Genomic DNA, 21288 nt, shown 5'->3' on the forward strand with positions numbered 1-21288 from the left:
GGATGTATCAAAGTTTCAGTGTGGCATGAAATTACATCTCTTTCAGCGGAAAGTGTAAGCCAGACATCTAAAACCTTTTTCTAAAAAAAAATTCAAAGGACTGTAGTAAGAGTCAAGATCAATGTCAACGGAGGAGAATTATATTAAACTGTAATGAAATGCCAATTTCTTAACCTTTTAATCTTCCTACTCTCTAAACCTTTACATTATCACTTTTCAGAACTGGTCTTTTAACACTGGATAAGTACACATGGCATTGTGACAGTGGATAGAGACTGGAGTACAATAATAATGTTGCCTTGGGTGATCCAGCAAAAAATTTTGCCTATGAACTATAACTTAGAAAACAGTTTCACTGAGCTGATTGATGGATGGATGTTCACATAAGAGATACTTGAGGAAATATTCAGGATAAAAGTATCCTCATGCCTTCTTTGCTGAAAAAAAAGAAGATATTCAAGCCCCATTTCTGTGAGACTTAATCCTAAAAACATGAAAGCCTGAGATGCTTATCAGTCACAAAAAGCATAGCTTGGATTTAACACTAAAATATAACCAAGTTGCCATCTGCTCTTTGTACCTGTTTCTACTTGACACGTAGCTTGAGATTTTGTATGTTCTTGAAGTTTTGTTCATATCTCTTAGTTTTCCTTAAGAACTTACAAATTCTACAAGAGAATATCAAACAGTTCTTGTGAGCAGGTGAAATGAGCATTCGACTTTCCTATACATACTTGTCACAGGACACTGATGGCTTCGTGTGTAATTGCTCCCTTCTGATTCAACCACTGAACTAATCAATGTATGTACCATCACTTTCTTAAAGTCTGAAATCTCAAAACTGATTCCGTGCTTACATTATTAAATTTACAAAACTGATGTCTCCCAAGAGCTGGCTTTGGTTAAGACAAATTAGAACAGAAAATTGTAACATGCATTGTTCTTTTAACTAGAGGATCTGCTGAGTATGGATAAATTTGTTTTACCTTCTGGAAGAGAGTGATGGTTTTCATAATGACAGAAAGGCTTATATGGAATGGCAAAGGTGCTCCAGTATCACTCAATGAAAAATGGGGTTTAGGGAAAGAGGGCTTTATGCTGTCCTCCACCCAAGGTATTACATGCATATTTGGGGGAAAAAAAGGGAAAGTCTATACCCATGCTACACTTTTAAGGTTAGTTAAGAAGCTTGTACACTGCATGCAATAAAGCCTGTATGCTGTGCTAGTGTGTTGAACTACAGCTTGTGCACCGCTCTGCAGATATTACCCTCTGCTATGGCAATCTACGTGCTAGTGTAACCATCATGGCACAAGGCCAGCTCAGATCTAAACATCCCTGCCTGTAAGCAGCACAGAGCTTGGCTGCTTTAATTTAATGAGTCTGACAATGTCTGTCCAAGGAGAAGGGCACGGAAATCATTTGTTTCTCTTAATATCCTCACAAAGAGGTCAGTCACAAAGGTAATCTCTTCTCCCTATTCTACACAGCTGGTTGTATTGTCCTCAAACCTTCCCTGTATGCACTCCACCCTGCCTGGAACAGCAGCTGTATAGATCTCTAAGTATGTGTAAAGATGTTTTTTTCTGAATGAACACAAATCCATCAGTATATTTGAATGCTAGTCCTTAGATTTTGATGGCAATAGCTAACGAAATTATAAATATATTCTAGACAGGTATTTTTTCAACATACCCTTGACATTACTTCTCTATAGTCTATTCTCAGTATCTGTTTTAAACCAGCAGCTTAAAACTTTTGAAGAGTTATTCAAATGCTTCTAAGCTGTAAATTCAACCAAAGACTTTTTAGTACATTAGCCCTTCAAAAATGTAAATGTTTTCTATGTCAAGAACTGGAGGGATGAAGGGTGTAAAATGTCACACTTCCAAGAAAAGCAGAACTTACAGATCTGCATGTAACAATGAGCAAATTGACAGATCTGACTTCTCTCAGCCAGAACTGCTAACTTCATCTGACAAAAAAGAAATTTCTCATCAAATCAGGACAGAAGAGTACCAATATTGGCATTTGCACATCATTCATTTCCTGGAGTTATGAAACATCTAATGCATTACTGTGACATACAACAGCCAAAAGGTTTGCACTTCTTCATTTTCATAGCTACCCAGGAGATAGCTATCCAATATTTTCTCCTCACTATTCTAAATCTAGAAACATTTATAGTAGTGTTTAGGCTTTTAGAGAGGACTGTTTGTGCAGTGTAAGAGTGCTGTCATACTCTTCTCTGCATGTCTGATATCTATCTTGTCCTTTTCTGATGGCCTATTTGTGTTTTTAATCCAGAGTCATGTAATGGCCCTGCCCAGTATATGTTTGTCTTTCTCTTGTATTTTCATTCTTATTTTTATGTATTCATGACTAAAGAAGAAATTTAGCACTTGGAGGACAAACACACACTGATTGTTGTGATTTTTTTTTTTTTTTTGGTCTTGTAATGAATTGTTGGAAGCTTAGCTTAGCTTTTAAAAAACTTGGCTGACTTCTGTAGATCTGAAGAAAAATCTTCATTCAGGCTGAGAAAAGATGGTGTAAGCCTTAGAAATTTCTTGATTGGTATAAAGGAATTGAGAAAGTGGAGGAAGAATGTATCTTCCAGTCATGCTAAGCAAGAAAAAATTGCTGAAAGTGTTTATGAGATTAAAAAGTAGTCTTGAAATGACGTTGTATTTTAGGCTTGTATTAACTGCACTTCTGATCTGATAATGGTATTTACAGAGGACAGTGTTCAGCAGCCTTAATCACATGTAGTACTGCACAATTAGCAGACTGTTCAGCAAATGCTTCAGCCTCAGCCTTTTTTTTCTGTAAAATATAAAGCAGCAACACAATTTCCATTTCCTCTCATTGCGTGAACTCACCAATTCGTTACAAAGCACACACAAAGAGATCCCTAATAGCTGAGAAATCTGTCTGATCCAGAACAATGCAATGATCTATATAAGCTCTGTTAGGAAGACAATGTACAGACTCCTGGATTGAGAGCGGCTGTGGTCCCCCTGACAGCCTTTGCAATGCAACTGGATGAATCACTTTTCATCTCTACTTTCCACAAGCACGCATTTTCAGGTATTCCCTTAATTAAGACTGCAAAGTGCATAAGACAGAGTTCTCTGAGTGCTTGTATTGCGTTTAGCTTTCGTTGGACTCTCACACTGTGTAAAAATGCAAATAGATACTAGTGGGTACTGTGGTTCTCCCTTCTGTAGTATTGATATAGTAATGACATCGATTTTGCACCAAAGCCAACCAAGCAGTTCCTCCACACAGACAAGAGGCCTGTGGAATCTGGGAACAGTCAATCTGGAGAATGGTCCAATATGGGTCACTTCAGACCTATCTGTTTTTAAATACTAACAGGAGAGGAAATTAATTATCTTTCCTTTATATTCTTGGAATGGAGATATCCTGTTACAAACGTTCTATTTAAGTGTTAAGAGAAAGTTTCAGGGGTTTTGGTTGCTGCTATATTCTTAACTGCTTGCCAGCAAGGCTCAGGGTTGTTTTCTGACTGTGAAATGAAAGCACATTACAGCAAAGCTGAAAAAAGCAGCTATGTATGGCACATTTTGCAGGGGAAAAAAAAGGACATTTCAGACAACTATATTACAATTATTACTTTAGTATTGATCTGGGAACTTTTACGACCACTCAACAGGCTCAGGGTGGAAGGCAATGCCTTGATTTCAATTGCGAAACGCGAAGATAGAGTAACTGCTAGGAAGGAAGGGCTGTCACGGCAAGCTGCAGCATCTCTTCCAGCACTGCCCGCCACGGTTTTAAAGAAAACCGCCTTGAACTTTGCAGGGCGAGGGGCCAATGCCGAGCAGACGCTGGAGGGGCGGCCCGGGGCGCGCGGGCAGAACACAGCAGGCCTCGTGCCCTCCCTGCCCGCCCCTCGGCCCCTGCAGAGAGCAGCCAACCCCCCACGAAGCCCACGCGGGAGCAAAGCTGGAAGCGGCGCTGTCGACCGACCCGCGGCCTTAAAGGTCCCGCCGGCTTCGTGCAGTCTGAGTGTGCGTGTGTGTTGGGGGGGGGGAGGCACGCGGTGTCTCGCACCCCCGTTGCAGCACGCAGGTGGCTGCCGCCGGGCTCCCAGCTCCCTCCCTCCTTCCCTCCGGCTGAAGGCTCGGCCGAGGGACGGCTCCAAGCAGAGCGAGGGGCGGGGGGCGGCAGAGCGCGCGGGCGGCTCGGAGAGGGGATTACAATTAGCCTTTAAAAATGGCTGCTTGGAAGCTGTCAGCCGGGACGCAGCGCGGCCGCTAACCCTCCTCTCCCGCCGCTCTGCCCCTCTCGGGGCTGCTATCGGGAGAAAAGCTCCTCTGTCCCTTCCGACCTCCCTCCCCATCCCCCCGCGCCGTGCGGGATGCCGTAGCGGCTCCGGGCCCGGCCGCCCTCGCTGACTGACGAGAGGACGGCGGCGGCCCCCGCCTCCCGCGCTCCTCCTGCCGCTGCTGCGTGTGTGCGGCGGGGCTACAAAGGAGAGGGGGAGCACGGGGTGCCGGAGCGAGGGCGGTGTGTGCGCGCGGGGGAGGGACGCGTCTTTGCGAGGAGAAAGCGCAAGGTCAAGAGGCAGCTCTCCTCCTCCATGGAAGAAGAGCGATGAGCCCCGAGGAGGACGAAGAAGAGAAGGGGCGGATGGCTGTGGGCTGTCGGGTTTCCCCTCGGGAGTGAGGAGCCGGCGCTGGGGTCGGGAGGAGGGAGCGGAGGAAGGCCGGAGGGAAGCGGCGGGTTTGAATCTCCCCGGCTGGATTATTTCTCCTCTCGGAAAGCTCCCGGCTCTCGGCCCATGGCCCCCGCGGGCAGCGCGGAGCCGGGCAGCGCCCTGAGCAGAGCGGGGGCCGCCCCTCCGCCCCTGGGCGCTTGGAGACCTTTCCCCTCCGCTTGCTGCTGCTGCTTCTCCGCTCTGCTGGACGTCAACAGCTGGCTGCTCTTCTACGGATTCCTCTACCTGGCTCTCTATGCCCAGGTGTCCCAGTCCAAGTCCTGCGACAAGATCTCCTGCTTCTCGGGGCACTGTGTCAACTCTACCTGCGTCTGCGACCAGGGCTGGGTGGGAGATCAGTGCCAGCACTGCCAGGGCAGGTTCAAGTAAGTCTCTGCTTATTGCCTCTTCCTTTTTTTGAGATCGGTGCTCACGCTTTTCCTATTTTATTTTCGTTATAATTATTTTCTGTGATTTTGTTCACGTGCTATGGAAAGATGTGACAGAAGTTAGGGATGAAATAGCTCTCCTGGTCCCTCCTTCAGAGGATACAGGATGCGGTTACCACTGCTCTCTGTGGGAGCCCAGCAGTCGGCCTAAAGCTGTGTTGCTGCTGTCCCTTCTGGAAGTGTCATGGAAATGACATGGGCACCTCATGAGATTGCCCAATTGCCCAGTGAGTGAAAATTACTGGTGACTTCTGCCTTATGGAGAGTGACAGTCTCTTGCTCGTTGTGTGCTCCCTTTCTTACAAGTATTTAACCCAAGTTAGGGCACGCTCGGAATGACATAAATATAACTGTTAGTGAAATGTACATCACCCACAATGAGGTTTACAGGAGAGGAAACAGTGATTAAACAAAGTAGTAGTTGGTGGTGCTGGAACTAGCTTCTTATTCTCAAAAAGTGAATGTGAAACAGAGCCATTGATCAGGGAGACAGAGCCACACACTGACACTTGCTTTCCTGTGTGTGGTTGGAGAGAAGAGTTAATTTATAGGGCTGCCACTTCCCCCCGCCCCTTTTGGTGTCAGGGTAAGGGCTGGCAGTGAGAAGCGCTGCTGGAGGTAACAGTTTGCTGTTATTTCTCTGTATAACCTTGGACAGGACGCTGCATTTCATTCCCTTGTAGAACGCCTCTTTAAAGCTGGAAAAGCAGGAGCTCTTGCTTATTAACTGTATTGACATATACAGGTGGGAAGTGTTTAATATCTAGCTAAAAGAAAAATACTGGTGAGGCTGCATCTTACAGAACTCAAATTCAATTCTGTCCTTGCAAGTACTCCTTGCAAACTACTTTTGCAGGTTAAAAGCATCAGTAATTGTCTGTTTTAAACTGTGCTTCCAAGTACTAAAGTTAAGCCATGTAACTCGTGCATCTTTTAACTCTTTGAGTATTTATTCTCTCAGTCCTAAATAAGCAAAAAATAAATCAGTGACTTGTTAGCAGTTGACAACCAGACATGCAGCTGAAGTGACGCACGTGTTGTAGACAAACCCACCAAATACTACCAGTGAAATGCCTCCCTCTGTGAAACTCGGTTATAGGTGAAATGTGAGGCAATACAATGTATCCTGTCTGCAGGTGGATTCGATAACAATGTTTTAAAGTTGGTCACCGGCTACCTCCGTGCATTGAGGCTTTGGGGCTGGTGTCTGCTCTGTGCCCTGGCACGAGGGGAGGATTGCTGTGGGGATTGGGTGAGCAGAGGCCCAGGTGAATCGCCTTTGTGCGTGATGATCTGCAGCAGACTGGCAGAGCAGGTATTTCCTTCCTTTAAAGAGATTATTCAGATCCTCTACCTTGACACCCGGCACTACAGACCCTAATACTGTAAGGGCTGAAGGAAATTTTCATCTCCTCAATTTCAAACCTTGTCAGCGTGTTCTGTGCATGGTTACTGGAGCCTTTAGCCAGCCCCCACATGCGTATCCTTCACTACTTGTTACAGTATTTATGTTTCTTTATGCTCTTTGATTTGTCAGGTGAAGAATTCAATGAGTGGAGGCATAGTGGTTACATTTTCTTTGCTCGCTTCTGGTGGAAAGTTAATAATCCATCCCCACCTAGAGGAAGTTCTGTTTGAGTGTTGAAAGGGCATCTCTTCTGAGCTTGGCTAATGCAGTGGTTAATCGATGTGCCTCTGGGAGTTTTGGTGAAATCAGAACAGATTCTTTTTTTATTAGCTCTATGTTCTTGCGTGATTAGCTTCAGAAATGGCTGTGATGCTTGTGTTATGGTTTTTGTCACAGATGTGAGCTTTTCCAATTATGTTGGAGTCCCCTGCACCTTCCCCCCCCTTCCATTTTTTAATTTGCTGAGGGCTTTTTCAGTCGTAGTATCTTCGATAGTTCATCTTTAATCTTAGAAGCAAAATGTACTCTGCAATGAAAATAAGCATTCTGGGTTTTAATGTTTTCCAAGCCCTGACGATATGAAATATGGTCATGGCTGTTGCAATGCAAGCAGCAGCTCAGAGTGGCTCTGTGTTGAATTGCCAAAACTCAGAAGAGTGCTGAATGGGTGATGAGCTGAGTGTATTTACACAACAGTTGGAAAATGAATGTTAGAATGTTAGGGCCAGCTGACTGAGGATCTTTCTGATTTCTCCAGTTATTCGTAGTTGTTTGATTTATTATCATGCAAGTTTGGTATGCTGTTCCACTTGTCTGTGAAGTGTGACTATCTGCTTTGTGCACAGATAGCCACGGTTGGGTTTTTGTGGTGGTAATACTCTTTTTTTTGACCAGTCATGTCGGAATTGTATCACCATGGAGTTAGTTCTTTCTTACAGTAAGAGCTATTGTGAAGAATGCTTCAGAATAACAGAAAGGCTAAAAAGTGTGTTTGGCTATTATAACTGCATTAAAAATTAACACAGATTATAAGTGTGATATGTAAGAATGTTAATAGGAACTTTTACATTCTAAACATTTATAGTATTTCAAAGTTCAGCAGTTCAAAGTTGCTGGGTGAGCTTGTCTTATGCAAAATTAAAAATGAGCTTTTAATGACCTCCATCGGGCAGGTGTGAAGCCAGTTTTCTGTCACCAGATTATCTGAGGAAAAAAGCTTAAGGGCAAGTTTAAAACATACCAAAATAAAGGGGTCTTTATTCTTCTTTGTATAAATCAAATGTGGTTATTTTCCCTCTTCTGGGAATGAGGGAGTTGCATTAGCAAGCAAGAGAAACATTACTGCAAGAGAAATACTACCTAGGGGTAGCTCGGGACCATTAATTCTTTTGTGAGAGATGAGTAATATTTTCAGTTTTATTACTTTTCTGGATTGGGAAATAACAGCATAGCAGAGAGACATCAAAAATAATTGATCAATCTTAGTAAGGAAGTGTCAAAACTAATGGACAGTACTACAGTAACCTTGCCTTTTCCCTGTAAGAAGACCTACTGAGTGAGCAGAGTACTTTGCAAAATGGGTGAAGGAAGAGTGGGGGGAGGGTGGGGGGAGAGAGTGGGTGAAAAGACTCTTTTAGCACTGTTACACTACTTGTATTTATCGACATTATTATTAACTCCTTACATTGTGAAGTTTGTGATAACTTGTTATGAAAACAGAGCAATGCTGCTGCTCTCACTGTTGCATTCATAGCCGTGTCAGTCATCTCCCAGCATGAGCTGGGCCTCAGTTCTGCTTGGTGGTAAACACTGTCTGGCCAAAATGGCCATCTGAAGGCCATTTGCATCTAGTTCCTACTCTGCGGTACTTTCCACTGCCCTCCCCCCCTTATATTCAGATAAGATGAAAATCTTTTTTTGAACCAAAATGGAGAAGAGAAATTTCAGATATAAAAAAAGTGAGAAATTCTGTTTGTTTGCTTGCTGGAGATAGGTAAGATAAGAAAGCTAAAGGGGCAGCAGGCTCTGTTCTCATAGCAGGGAGCCTCAAACACTATAGCTCCAGAGATGTTGAGGAAAAACACAAGCATAGATACACTGAGTTTTATTTTCATCTAGTCATTTTACTTCAGTATGATCAAATATTTTTAGCAGTCATGTTCTGTAGAAGTTTCTATGATTAAATGTGGCTGTCACTAATCACTATAATCTTCACATTACTTGAATTTTACCTGCATCATTATGTAAACAAAAATAATTTCAATGGCATATGTTCTGTTTGAAATGATGGCATTTCAATGCTGAAATTGGAAAGCACTTCTCTCTTTGCACCTGATCGTTTTCTAAAGACTATATACAGTGATTATTAAATTCAAGCATGCAAAAAAACCTGCAGGTGGGATACTAGGATTTCACTATGCAAACCTCTCCAGCTTTGAGACCTTTTGTTTAAAACAAACAAATCCCAAACCAACCAACCAAAAAATCCTAAGTATGTTAATCCCAAACCAGTGTTTAGTAGCTGCTCTCTTCCCAATGAAATTGCCAACAGTTGTCAGATCCACCAGAACAGAAATCCATGTTCAGTAATCTTGGCAGCTGTAATTTTAATGTTGCAGATGAAAACTGGTTTGACACATTGTGGTCAGTCCAGACTTTTAGATCATGCTTGATTTCCCATCTTTCTGTTGCTGTTTGCCTTCTATCGCTTTCTTTAGCAAAGTCCAAATGTTCTGGTTTAAATGCATGTTACAGGAAGCCTGGGTGAGAGGTTGTGCTTTGTTACTGTACAGTGGCCATGTAGTAATGCCTTGGTCTTGATCTGCTTTGCTTGAAGATTGTATTTCTCAAACTTTCCACCTGCTTGTGACCTTTGTGCCTCTCTTGCCCACTGCAGTGGCGATACCAGTGGCTATGTTTGTGTTTCCTACCATTCAATACCAAGTAAGCTGTAGCATCTCTAATTAAGCTTTATTAAATTATAATAACTTTATGTTCAGAACCTGACCTTGCTACGGTGAATTTGTATGAAACAAAATGACTGCAACTTCCACTTAGAGTGAGGGTAAGGAAAATGCTTCTATGGTACAATCAGCTCCTGCTCTTCCAGTAAGCTCTAACTGCAGCTGAAACTCTTGAGCTGGAAACTTGGCCTCGATCCCCTTGCTGAGGGACAGTCCGCTGTTGGAGGTATTTAGCAGTGTAGAAGCAGAGCTAAAATGATTTGTCTTAACAAATGCTGAGTCCTAGACACAAATTAGTGAAAAATCTGTGTATTGCTTGCTGTAATTAGCAGGGCTTTGGCACTAGTGTGTGCTTTCTCTGCAGTGCCTCACAGGCTGTGCTGATGTTTCCTTAGGCAGAAGAGCATAACAATATGTAAAAGCAACAGTTTGCTCTGCTCAGTGAGGAATAAGAGGCTGGTTAAGGACAAATGTCTTTGTTAAAGACCAACACCTTACCGAAGTGCGCTGTAACAGCAGAAGTAATTTGAATTCATGTTTTCTGGAAAAGAAAATCCCTGATCTTATGTATGGAATTTTGTTTCCTTAAAGTTAGTTTGCATTTCTTCAACTCTGTATGATACTATCTTGCCAATGATTGTGCTTTGTGTTTCTGTGCAGAGGTAAACATTTCTTGTTAATCCCTTTGCTGGGATGAGGAAGTTCATCAGAGACACCTGTTTGTTGTGGGAAAGACTGCAGGACTTTTCCTTGATATGGTGGTGTTAAAAGAGCTGTTTGAACTGGTCCTTGCATTTGATGTCGTCTGTTTTCAGTGCCTCTTATTATGTATTCATGTGAGATAGTATCACTAAAAGGAGATCAATTATTTCAGGAGTATCTATGAGATGGAAAGAGAGCAGTACTCTGCCTTGGTAACACCTGCTGTTCTGGGCAGCTCTTTGACTATATTTGCCATCGCACTTCAGGAATATTTAAGGGCTTGGTAAAATGGCTCCTTTCCTTACTGCAGATATAGTGCAGTTAGATATGTAAAATCATATGTAATGGGGGAAGCACAACGGGGCATATTTTTAGCTACTTTTTACAGCATCAGAACTGGTGGTAAGCTTAAAATAACAATGGAAGCTCTTCCTGTGATACATAATGAAATTATAGAGCTTGTTGCCACAGGATATGTACAGAAGTATAAAGTAAGTATGACCAAAACTTATTATGATTATGGCCATGCTGTTGAAGTTCAGTATTGAACCTGATGATTGTTAAACATACAAATGCAGTGCTTCTGCTATTTAATTTTCTAATTTCGGCCTTAGCTGAGCTCTACATCTACAACATTGAGTTTACTTTTTTTAGTTATGTGGCAGAATGAGTCTACATGTTGTGTAGTGTAGTACTGTGCAGTGTCTGGGAGGACACTACAATTAAAGACCAACTTCACATGTCCTGTTTATGTTAACAGTGCACACTCAAATGGATTTATTTTGTTCTGTAAATCTCTTAACCTATGCATACACTATTATGTACATTTTTTTTTGCTCAACAACTTGTTTATTCTCATTATTTATTCATAATGACTTACAAAAGGAATGAAACTTTTGATACGATCTTGTGCATCTACTCCTTTCTCCTGTTATATACCTTTTGAGTTTATTTGTCAGTTACAGTTTTCGTGACAATTGGAGTTAGAACAGAAGGGAGTGGGAAAGATTGTCTAAATGAGTTGAGTTAAAGACTCTGGGGAATTCAGGAAGAGAAGTGTTATGAATGGTCCAAGAGCAGGAAAAGCTGCAGCCGCAGTGTCTGTGTATTTAGATGTCAAAGTCAATCAATCTTCAGACTGAGTGTTACAGGAAAACAGGTTTCATTAATATTGGAGTCTCAGAATGACCTCTTTGGGGAGGGGGAATATTTCCCTGAGGTTGGATCAGAAGTTACCACTTTTCTAGGTATATTTTTTTTATACCAATATGTAGAAGATCATTAGAGGCAAAGATGGTACATGTATTAACTCTTCCTTTTAAGTTCTTAATTAACCGAATGATGGGAAATACTCAGTTGACTTAAATGTGGTCTTTATTTAAAAAAAAAAAAATTGTCTTCAGACAGTTCTTTGTTTATGTGATAACTTGCAAGTTTCTGTCGTTCTGTTATATGGACTATACCAGGTAGGTGAGCTCCTTTGAATACATCCCCTTCAGATAGGCTCTTATTGCACTTCTGAATTATCTCCTGCATGTTCTAAGAGCGCCTACAAAAGTTTCTGGATTCTGTTGTCTGCAGAATGACTTGCACAAGCAGTGTCCTTAAATTGCAGACTGTAAGCAGAAACAAAAAAATTGCTGAAGAAATGATCTGTAGAAAAAAAAAAGTTACAATTTTGCTTTTAGCCTCAGGTGCTTTATCCTTTGTGCTTATCTTTAAAGGTGTCTTTCTGCTTTTATGTAAGCATTAGCAACTGAAATGTATCAATGGGAAAATCTCTTTCCCACTGTCCAGTCTTTTCTTTTTTTTTTTTTTGTGAGCTAACCTGATTCCCAGTTTCATACTGACCCAGGGGAGCTATAGATGTGGATAGGAAAAAGGAACCTTCCTTCTAGATATCATAGAGTTCCTTAGCCTTAATTTTAATGTGGAATGATGTCCCCATTAAGCTGGCTTCTATTACACATTGTGAAATCCTGAGTCAGCCTATCAGTTGCCAAACAGCCTTTGTCATCAGCATGACCTGTATTAATTCAAGACATGCACATAATTAGTCTCTCTGAAGCCAGTGGAATTGTGTGTAAGAATTTACACCTATGAATTGCCTTGTTATAAGCCAGCATGTGAATATTGGTGTAATTAAACTACTGAGAATGTGTAGGTCATTATGATTTTATGTCAAATGAGATCATTGTTTTGCTTAAAATGGAGTTTAGTGGTGATACCCAAAAAATAATTCTTCCAGTGTGAGTTACTCTCTGTGCATTAAAACTTTAAAATACAGTGATAGTTCATATGATTTCCAATTTAAGGAATATTGTCTTTAAAATGTAGATGCATAAGCCATATAAGTGTGCTAAACTTCCCTTGTAAATTAAACTATCTGCACTGGGAAGTGTTTATTGAGAGGAACTGTCTTTCTGAACACTGAAGAGAAAGGCTTTTAGTAGGATGTGTGTTTTGTTGTTCCTTAATGCTTCATATATTTGAAAGTTTTCTGTAGGTTTCTGTGTACAGTACCAGAAACTGCCTGTTCTGACAGCTTGTGTTATGTAGGCAGGAGGGTAATTCTGAGTTTGCTCCTGTTGAAGCAGAGCACACAGTTTAGAAAAGCATCTGACAGTACTTCCAGTCACTGAAAGCCCGTTACAGACATCTCAAAAGTCTTCACCTAGTTTTCCTCAGCATTTTCTATAACCTGCAAAACAAACATGTAATCCTGCTAAATCCAGGAGAACTGCCTTAGCTTGTTCTTATCATTATTTTGTCTCATTGGGTTGTCCAATTTTGTTATGCTTTGAGTCCTGCTTTCATTGCAGAGCCTTCAGCATAGCAGGTTTAAGCTTCCCAAGTAGCTGAGAATATTGTCACCTTTTCTTCACTGAGAGGGAAGGGAAGGATGCTTTAGGCAAAAGGCTCATGGATTTTGGAGCCTGCTTTGTCTCCAGACTGAGTGCTCCACAACTTGAGGGCTGATGACCGTCAGCCCCAATGCCTGTTTGCCATTCCCATGTAAAAACTCACTTGTATTGGATAGATGTGTAAACTTGTCCATAAATATTATTAAAAGCTATATCTTGTATAAGCATTCATTCCTGATTCAATTTGTCAAGTATATGGTCTCATGCTACGCATCTCTTACTTCCTCTAACTAAAAAGAACATGTTTTTGGGGATGCATTGCTATAGTTCATCATCCTTTAAAAATGCAAATGAGTAGTTTCAGAGATTCCTACTCTGATTCCATCTCACACTGGTATTAGTTTGTTTGTTTCAAAATGTGGGTGGGAAAGGTAGGAGGTAATATGATATTCTTCCATGTACTAACTGAAGTGCTGGTGGGGAAAAAAGCTTAGTTTAAGATGCCGCTGTGTAGACAGTGGAGAAAATGCACTGGAAATCTCAGGCAGTATTGAAGAATAATTTTCTGTCAGTGTTTGTGGAAATTATAAGGAGCTGCATAGTCTGGCCTAGGAAAATGTGCTTCAGAGTTGATGTAAGGAGGAGTGAAACATGGGGAGTCGGCACTGCAGAGGCCTATACTGATTAACTGGATTAAGGGACAACTGTAAGCTATAAGCAGAGTGCATGCCTTCATGTGAGGTGGGTGAGCTGTGGGAATTCTCAAAGTAGGAATTGAGGTTGCCCTATATGTTATTAAAAGCCTAACGAGCAAGCATGAGAGTTGTGCTGGTGGCAGAGCTGCAGAGGGAGAGGCATTGCTCACTGCATGTTTTAAGCAGTATACACTTGGAAAACCTTATTTAGGTAGGGAATAATTTGTATTTGTGGATTACCTGACAATTAAGAAGGTACTGAATGACTTCAAGTTTGGATGCAGGCACCAAAAATGACATTTGGCATCTAAATTTCCTATGGAGTTGGTACTTAATTTCTGTGCTTCAGTGACTCATCTGTTAAAAGGAAATTAGCACTTCCTGTAAGGTTAAAGATTTCAGGTGATTCATGACTGTAATGATGTGGGGCAGCTCATGAACCAGATATGGTTTTCAGTAGATTGAGAATGCATTTTTTCCTAGAATGTAATAAATACTATGGCATGAACTACTCCTGTCCAAATTGTACTGTGTATCTCAAATATGTGTCAAATAGCTTTCTCATTAGGTCAGAGGGACCTAAGACCAACTTGGAACTGGTCTGTATTATTGCAGAATATTTGAAGAAAATATTCTTCTCTTGAATAAGAGAATCTCTGCAAAAACAGTTTGTACATTATCCAAACCACTGATAATCTTATAGTTAAGATGAAAAAGCCCGGAAAGACTTAACTCCCAACCTTGGATTAAATGTTATTAAATTATTGATAGATAGTCATACTCGGGCCTGCTTAGCATCTACTTTGAAGTTACTGCTCTGCTTGTATGAAAAAATAATCTGTATTGGATATTACATTCCTATATCAATGTCAGAGATCTGTGAGCTCCCAGTTTGCAGGATGTTCGCATTACATTCTTTCAGGATCATGAATCTGGATCCACAATCTTTAATTAAATATAGACTTTTATTGTAGACATGCACCTTAATTTTTTTGAATAGATGTTTATTTATTGTCGTATTTTTGAATTTTCAGTTTGTTCTCTGTTACTTTGAAGGCTAACAATTTGCCTTCAATGAAACTGTGGGTAGAGTTGGCGTGTAATTATTGAGTTGCAGCAACTTAGACTGAAGAGGGATCAGAAGCGCTGCAAATGAAAATATATACTTAACCAGTTGCTGCAGTAAAGTGTGAACAGCAATGATCTTGGTCAAAAGCCAGGAAAGAAAGCTTGATACTGTCTGGTGAGCCTCAGGAAAACTTTCTGTTCAAGGTGAAAGCAAAAAATGAGGGACCATGGAGCAGGAAGACAAACAGGTCATTGATTATATTTTTTTCTTTCCTTTCTCTTTGCCATCCAAGTACAGAAAGGATTAGCAAAATATTTTCTTTTATAGTCAACTTATACTGCAGTTAAGCATTTCTTGTAATAGATAGTGATGAAGATCAAAAACCAGTAAAGTTAATTTCCTTTATAGGTATCCCAGCTTTCAAAAATTGTACAAACTTTTATCCGGTCTGACTTTTTATATGAGATAATGACTTAGAATTCCAGCCTTATTAGGAAAACTGAAAAGAGCATTAATTCAACTATAAGGTGGCTTACTCCTTAATTTTCTTTCTACAATCTGTAGAGTATATAAGAGAACATACTTCTCCCAGAGGGACAAAACAAGAAATTAGAAGCTAAACAAATGCAAAAAAACCAAAACAACTATTATTAAGGTTTATGCATGTGCAAACACAGCTTGGAGGATAGATACAGTTGATAATCAAATGTATGTAAGGAATATACAAGATGTACCAGAGGGAATGAACTGTGTGCTTCATAGGAAGTATCACAGAGCTGCTGTAACTGAATTAAGCAGCGTGGTTTGGTAGTTCTCTTGTATCATTAAATGGTTTGTTGGCTTCCAAATTCAGCTGAGGCACCTTCTGGAGGATAACTTCAAATGTTGGACAGAAGCTGGAAGGTGTTCTTGGAAAATAACAAATACAGAAGCAGATGGTTGGTTTTGAAAACATACACATCTGCATTTGTGTGAGCAGATGTAACAGCATTAAGGCAGTTGTGTTTAAAAGTACTCTTGCAGATGGTATCTAAAACTTAGTGATATAAGTATTAAATCTACAACACCTGTGTTTAAAACTTTGTTTAAATGGGCATTTTTAATAATATTTTGTAGGAGTGATTTGTAAAATGAATATGATACAGTTTTTCTAGAGTAATTTCTGAATTGCTTATGCTATGAGATGTTGGGAATCCAAACCCTACCCTACCAAACCCTACCTGTATTCAAGATGTGCTTCATCTTGGCACATCTCTATTGTACTTTGTATCTTGAATTAAATACTAAGTAGCTGATTATCATCATGGCTTTGAGGAGTAGGCGCTACTTTATCCCGTTTGTTTTATGCTTGGAAAAACCAAAGCTGTGTAGTTTTTTTTAATGTTAATTAATAAGTGACAGAATTGAAATCTAACTTGGGTGTAGACAATTTTCTGTCCTTACTTTAAGAAAAATAAGTTGTTTTCAAATAACGCAGTACTTTTCTGGGAGCACGAAATGCTTTGTTTTATTTCAGGTTCCTCTTACATGTGGCATTATCAGATGTATGTGATATGAAACTTATTTTTCAGGTTTGGATCTATAGCAAAGGATGATATTTTTGACTGACTGCTCCAAATGCATCCTGGAGCAGTTCAGTGTTTCTGGGCCTATGTTAATGCAAACATAAGTGTCCATGTGGCTAAGGGGATATTAAAGAGAATTGATCTTAGATGGTGTCCTCCATTCATATGAGCCAGGATGTTGGAACTGGACTGAATTTGTAGTTGACCTGACCTCTTATTTTTGTTATTTTTTGAAGCAAGGTTTGGAGAATGTGCAAGCCACGGTTTAATGTATTAATGTAACAGTTCACAAAAGCTGTTTTCCAACACAATAATTGCTTGGTTATTTTATTTCTGATTTTATATGCATCATTAAAGTGCACTTACTGCTTTTGGGGTTTGCGTGCATTCAGAAATTTCATACAAAAACTCAGAGGTGACAGGAAACTGAAAATAACCAGAATATTCCTTCTAAGACTCAGGCTTTCTAATGTCAGTTGGCTGCATTTTTAAGTAGCAATTGGGCTTAAAAGCAGAACCAGTGTATATTAGATTCTTTTAGAATGATGGAGGCTTTCAGTGTTGTACTGAAATGCAATTTGGGAGCATTTTCCTCAGAGTTTGTATTTATTTCCATTGCCTTGAGGTCATAGTCAATAATGATTGTAAAAAAAAAACAAAACAAAAAAAGCAATAAACCAATAGAACCAACAAAAAACCCAAGAAACTTAACCAATTGTTATAATAATAATTTTTAATTGCAGTTAAAGCTCTTGTCTAAGGATATTTCCTTCTTGTAAAGGGTCTAATGTAGTTCTCTCATATCGCCTGTTCTCCAGTCACTTTATTATCTTAATTAAACTTGACCATTTTAATTTCCAATGACTAATGAAGACCAAAGTGTCTGATGGATGCAATAGTCATGCTCCTCCTTTTTTAAATACAACAATTAAAATTTGGTGTGTTTCTCTATGAAGATCAAGGGAAGTGCGGAGCAATCTGCAGTACTCTGATCTACACTCTAGCTTTCAAATTTGAAGCTTCCTTCTTGTCTTTGTGTAACTCACTGGTTATGGGGGGGTAAGTTACCGTTCAGGGATGGGAGAATGACAAACCTAGCATATGCTGAGCTTGGCAAGAGTGAGCATAGCAGTGCAACATCTTGAGTGGAGGAAATACTCTGTTGTTCTCACAGCTGTGCTGTTGCCGGCTTAGACTTCAGTGTATCGTATCAGTTAGTCTGGTTGGTGCTACTTGAAAGCATATTGTGTTAAATAAAAGAACACTAGTTGATGGAGGAAATCCTCAAGTATCCTATGTTTGAAAAACTACAGATTAGTGAGGAAAAAGCAACATCTTTTCCTTTCCTGTTTTTAATTGCACTGAACTTCCTAGGTATGCAACTGATGATCATTTTCTTCTTCCTAGTGGACCAGAAGTATTTAGGAGCTTTTCCAAGAGGATGTCAACCTACAAGATACTGTGCTATGCAAATCTTCTGTATGTTGAGTATTTTATGAAGTATACTTAAAAAACCAGAAACCTCTCAAGCAGGAAATAAAGCCGTTCTATATTTAAGCAACCATCCAACCCTGTGTAGACTTAAAAACTGCTTTTCTCGTTGATTGGCTTGTCGTCTTATTGCTTTTCTCTTGCTAAGAGTACACATGATCAAAAGTTTCCAAAAACCTCCTAGTCTGAAAGGTCCAGTGAGCAATTTTATAGGAGAATGGAGAAAAGGAAAAAACCTAACCTGAGGCACAGACTAGAGACAGTAGGTTTGCATGTGAGGTTGTTACTGCATGGGGAAGGCTGTGGATTCTGATCAGTAAGTGTTAGTGGTGCAAATCCTGTTTGTACACGTACTCACAAGCACAAGCTGGTGCTGATGTTCTGTGCAACTCTACAACAGTGACTTGAGTTCCAGGCTCATACATCCGGCCTGTTTGCTTTTGCAAACCCTTATGGGTAGGTTTTCATAGTGATATGAGAGTTTTGGAGGATAGTGTGGAGTTGATGCTTTAGACTATCAGAAGTTTGTGGGTTTCTTTTAAGTGTCGAAGTGTACTTTTATCCGTGTTCACTGATATTTAGGGGGTTGTGTATGCAGGTGTATGAGTTATACACTTAGATAGGAAACAGAATTACATAGCCATGTGGATGCATGCAATGTTTGCATGTCAGAAATAATAAGAGGGTGGTGATGCACTGGAACAGGTTGCCCAAGGAGGTTGTAGATGCCCCATCCCTGGAGGCATTCAAGGCCAGGCTGGATGTGGCTCTGGGCAGCCTGGTCTGCTGGTTGGCAACCCTGCACATAGCAGGGGGTTGAAACTGGACGTTCATTGTGGTCCTTCTCAACTGAGACTGTTCTGTGATTTTATGAAATACTATACTTTTTCTTATAAGCAGTTGTATGAGGCTGCTGAATCATGGCCTGAACCTCTGATTGATCACTTGAGGTGAGCAGTGAGTCAGCCACGGGAGCACAGGTGAAGGCAATTCACCTGTGCTGCAGGAAGGGGTGGAGCCTGGCTGCACCTCTCCTAGACCCATTTAAGAGCTGACTGCAAGTGGGGAAGGATCTCTCTGGAGATCTGATCCACCAGAGTCTATTTTGCGAGCCCAGGATAGGGTGAGTGTCTTTCTTTTCCTACTCCAATACAATAATTAGATCAGCCAAGCTCCTGGATATACTATACCTGCTGTATATCTATTGATTGTACAGCTGTCATCTTGAATTTTATTTTATTCTGAGTTTGGAGGTATAGATAGATTTCAGAAAGTATTTTTCTAGAAACTGTGGCTCACAGGTACAAGGTGGGTGGATGTGAAAAACTTTCTGTAAAGAGGTCACTGTGCATAGTACAGGAAAGTATTGTAGTAAAGCAAAATATGAGCACAGAATAGGGTTTGGGTCTTATAATTAATACGGGGTGAGAAATGTCTCTTGGTTTAGAGGCTTTTTATGAAGACATAAACCATCAGAAAGCATTCCTGGGTGTGACTGTACAATTTGAATACAGTTTCTGCATTATTATTTGCTGTATAAAAAGGAATGATATGACTGTTCATTTTCTTGCATTTGCAGTTAGACTGCAGGACTCAGTCTCAATTGCTATAGCCTTAAGATGATGTAATTAATCTTTTTAGAATATGTTTGTCTAATTTGAAAGTAAGCCTAAGGAAATTTCTGTTATGGAATGGAGACACTTGAAATTGTGTTTATGGCAATAATACACCTTTCATTTGCAGATGGTGAAATGTGTGTTAGCCTAACATTATTCTATGTGCACAAACTGCTTAGCAGTAGGGAAGAATGACATAGCTAGTCAATGTCTGTGGTATTTAGTGCCTTGTATTTTAAGTCTGCATGGCTGGTGGATGCAGCCATCCCTTTTTTAAGGTTTTTTTTTTTTTTAATGATACAAGTAGGAGGTACATTGGTGAAGTATCCTTTTCATCTAAAGGAAGGTGGGGGCTGTATTAATCTTCCTGATAGTCTTGGAATCAAGTTATTCAAGTATTGTTCCATGCTGAGAATGTCTTCATTTTATAAGCAGTCCTATTTGATTTAATTACATCAGTGTTGTGCACAAAGGAAAAGATAATTATTAAACTGTCTGCTCTTAGATTGTGGTTGCAAATATTTTTCTGGCATTAGAAATGTCCCAAGGAGCATTTCCATTAAGCATGTTTTAGGTATGTGAAGAAAGGGAAATGTTTGTTTCTGTTCAGGTAGAATTCTCTATCCTCTCTAGAAATGTTTAATTTATGCTTGTCAATAGCTTCTTTAGAAAAGTAAAGGTCTTTTGATGCAAGGCTATTCTGGAGGAAAGGAAAAAAAAAAAAAAAAAAAAAAAACAACCTTATAGCTAGTATGAAATGCGAATGTTTGATTCTATACCTGTTTCTGTTGCTTGCTCTAGCTAAGATAATTTTTTTTTTCCCCTCCTATATTAAATCTTTCTGGATAAATAATAAACATCATCAGTTTTTCTGAGGGAATTCTTAGTTTCAAGTAGTTCTTTCATACAGTTTCTCTCATTTGTTTGGGCCTACTACTAAAAACACTATCAACACTGAGAATGAAAATTAAATATCAGAACTTTCAAATTTGATTGAATGTAAATGTTGCAAGTTTCCTTGTTGCCTCTATTATGGTTCAGTTTTCCTAGCATGCTATTTGGCCTTATGTTAGAAATTCCAACTAGCAATTAACATAGTACTGTGGAATAAATGAAAATCACTTGGTTCTCTTGGTGTGTTAACTTACAGTTTATCTGCTTTTTTTTTTTAAAGGTAAGCATTTAAGATTGCCAGGCACTTTTGCTTGAACATGAGAGCTTTTATTTTAACATGAAACTTCTTTATGAAGCTTAATTTCTGAAGTATTGCTTTTTTTTAAGTGCTTCAGTTTTCTAATGACTTGCCTGCCTTCTCAACTCGGGTAAATTGGGATTAATTAAGAAGGTGGGCAATTTGGGATTAATTTAAAAAGGCATGTCTGTAAAGCAACTGGGATTTGTGTGAGTTTAAAGGTGAAGACGTGCATATTAAAGCGAAGTATTTATGCAGCTGGTAGATTGGTGTATGTATGTGAGTGTATACATCTATTTGCATATCTTTATATGCATATATGAACGTTATTGAAAACAGAATTTTCTGGAGTCTATGTGACAATCCAGTGGCAGTGCTATTGGGATTAGTGTGGTCAACTCAGAAGTGCTGAGAAGGAGTAGGGAGGAATGCGGTAAGTGTTATCTCCTTCTTGTGTGCTCATATCTTAAAATACAACTGCCACCACTGCATTGAGCTGTGTTCCTAGATCGTCCATTGACTGATCTCAAGAGTCTGGCAGGTAGATG

General features: G+C 40.0%; 1 protein-coding gene across 7 annotated transcripts in view; it reads left to right on the forward strand.

Annotated features, from left to right (window-relative positions):
• The first annotated feature begins 3965 nt into the window (after window positions 1–3965).
• Window positions 3966–21288, forward strand: part of ATRNL1 (attractin like 1) — a 435859-nt gene continuing 418536 nt past the window's right edge. For 2 of the 7 annotated variants that reach the window (XR_014884915.1, XM_085230236.1), the window contains exon 1: window positions 3967–5112. Coding sequence is in view for 5 of the 7 variants with exons in the window: in XM_085230236.1 (XP_085086362.1) it covers window positions 4811–5112 (302 nt within the window). In the remaining 2 variants the exon portion in view is untranslated. Of the gene's footprint in view, window positions 5113–21288 lie in introns of all 7 variants that reach the window. The other 5 variants (XR_014884914.1, XM_085230234.1, XM_085230235.1 and 2 more) reach the window with 4 other exon arrangements.

Source organism: Meleagris gallopavo, chromosome 8, assembly GCF_905368555.1.
Source record: "Meleagris gallopavo chromosome 8, MGAL_WU_HG_1.1, whole genome shotgun sequence".
In the NCBI taxonomy this organism is placed as follows: domain Eukaryota; kingdom Metazoa; phylum Chordata; class Aves; order Galliformes; family Phasianidae; genus Meleagris; species Meleagris gallopavo.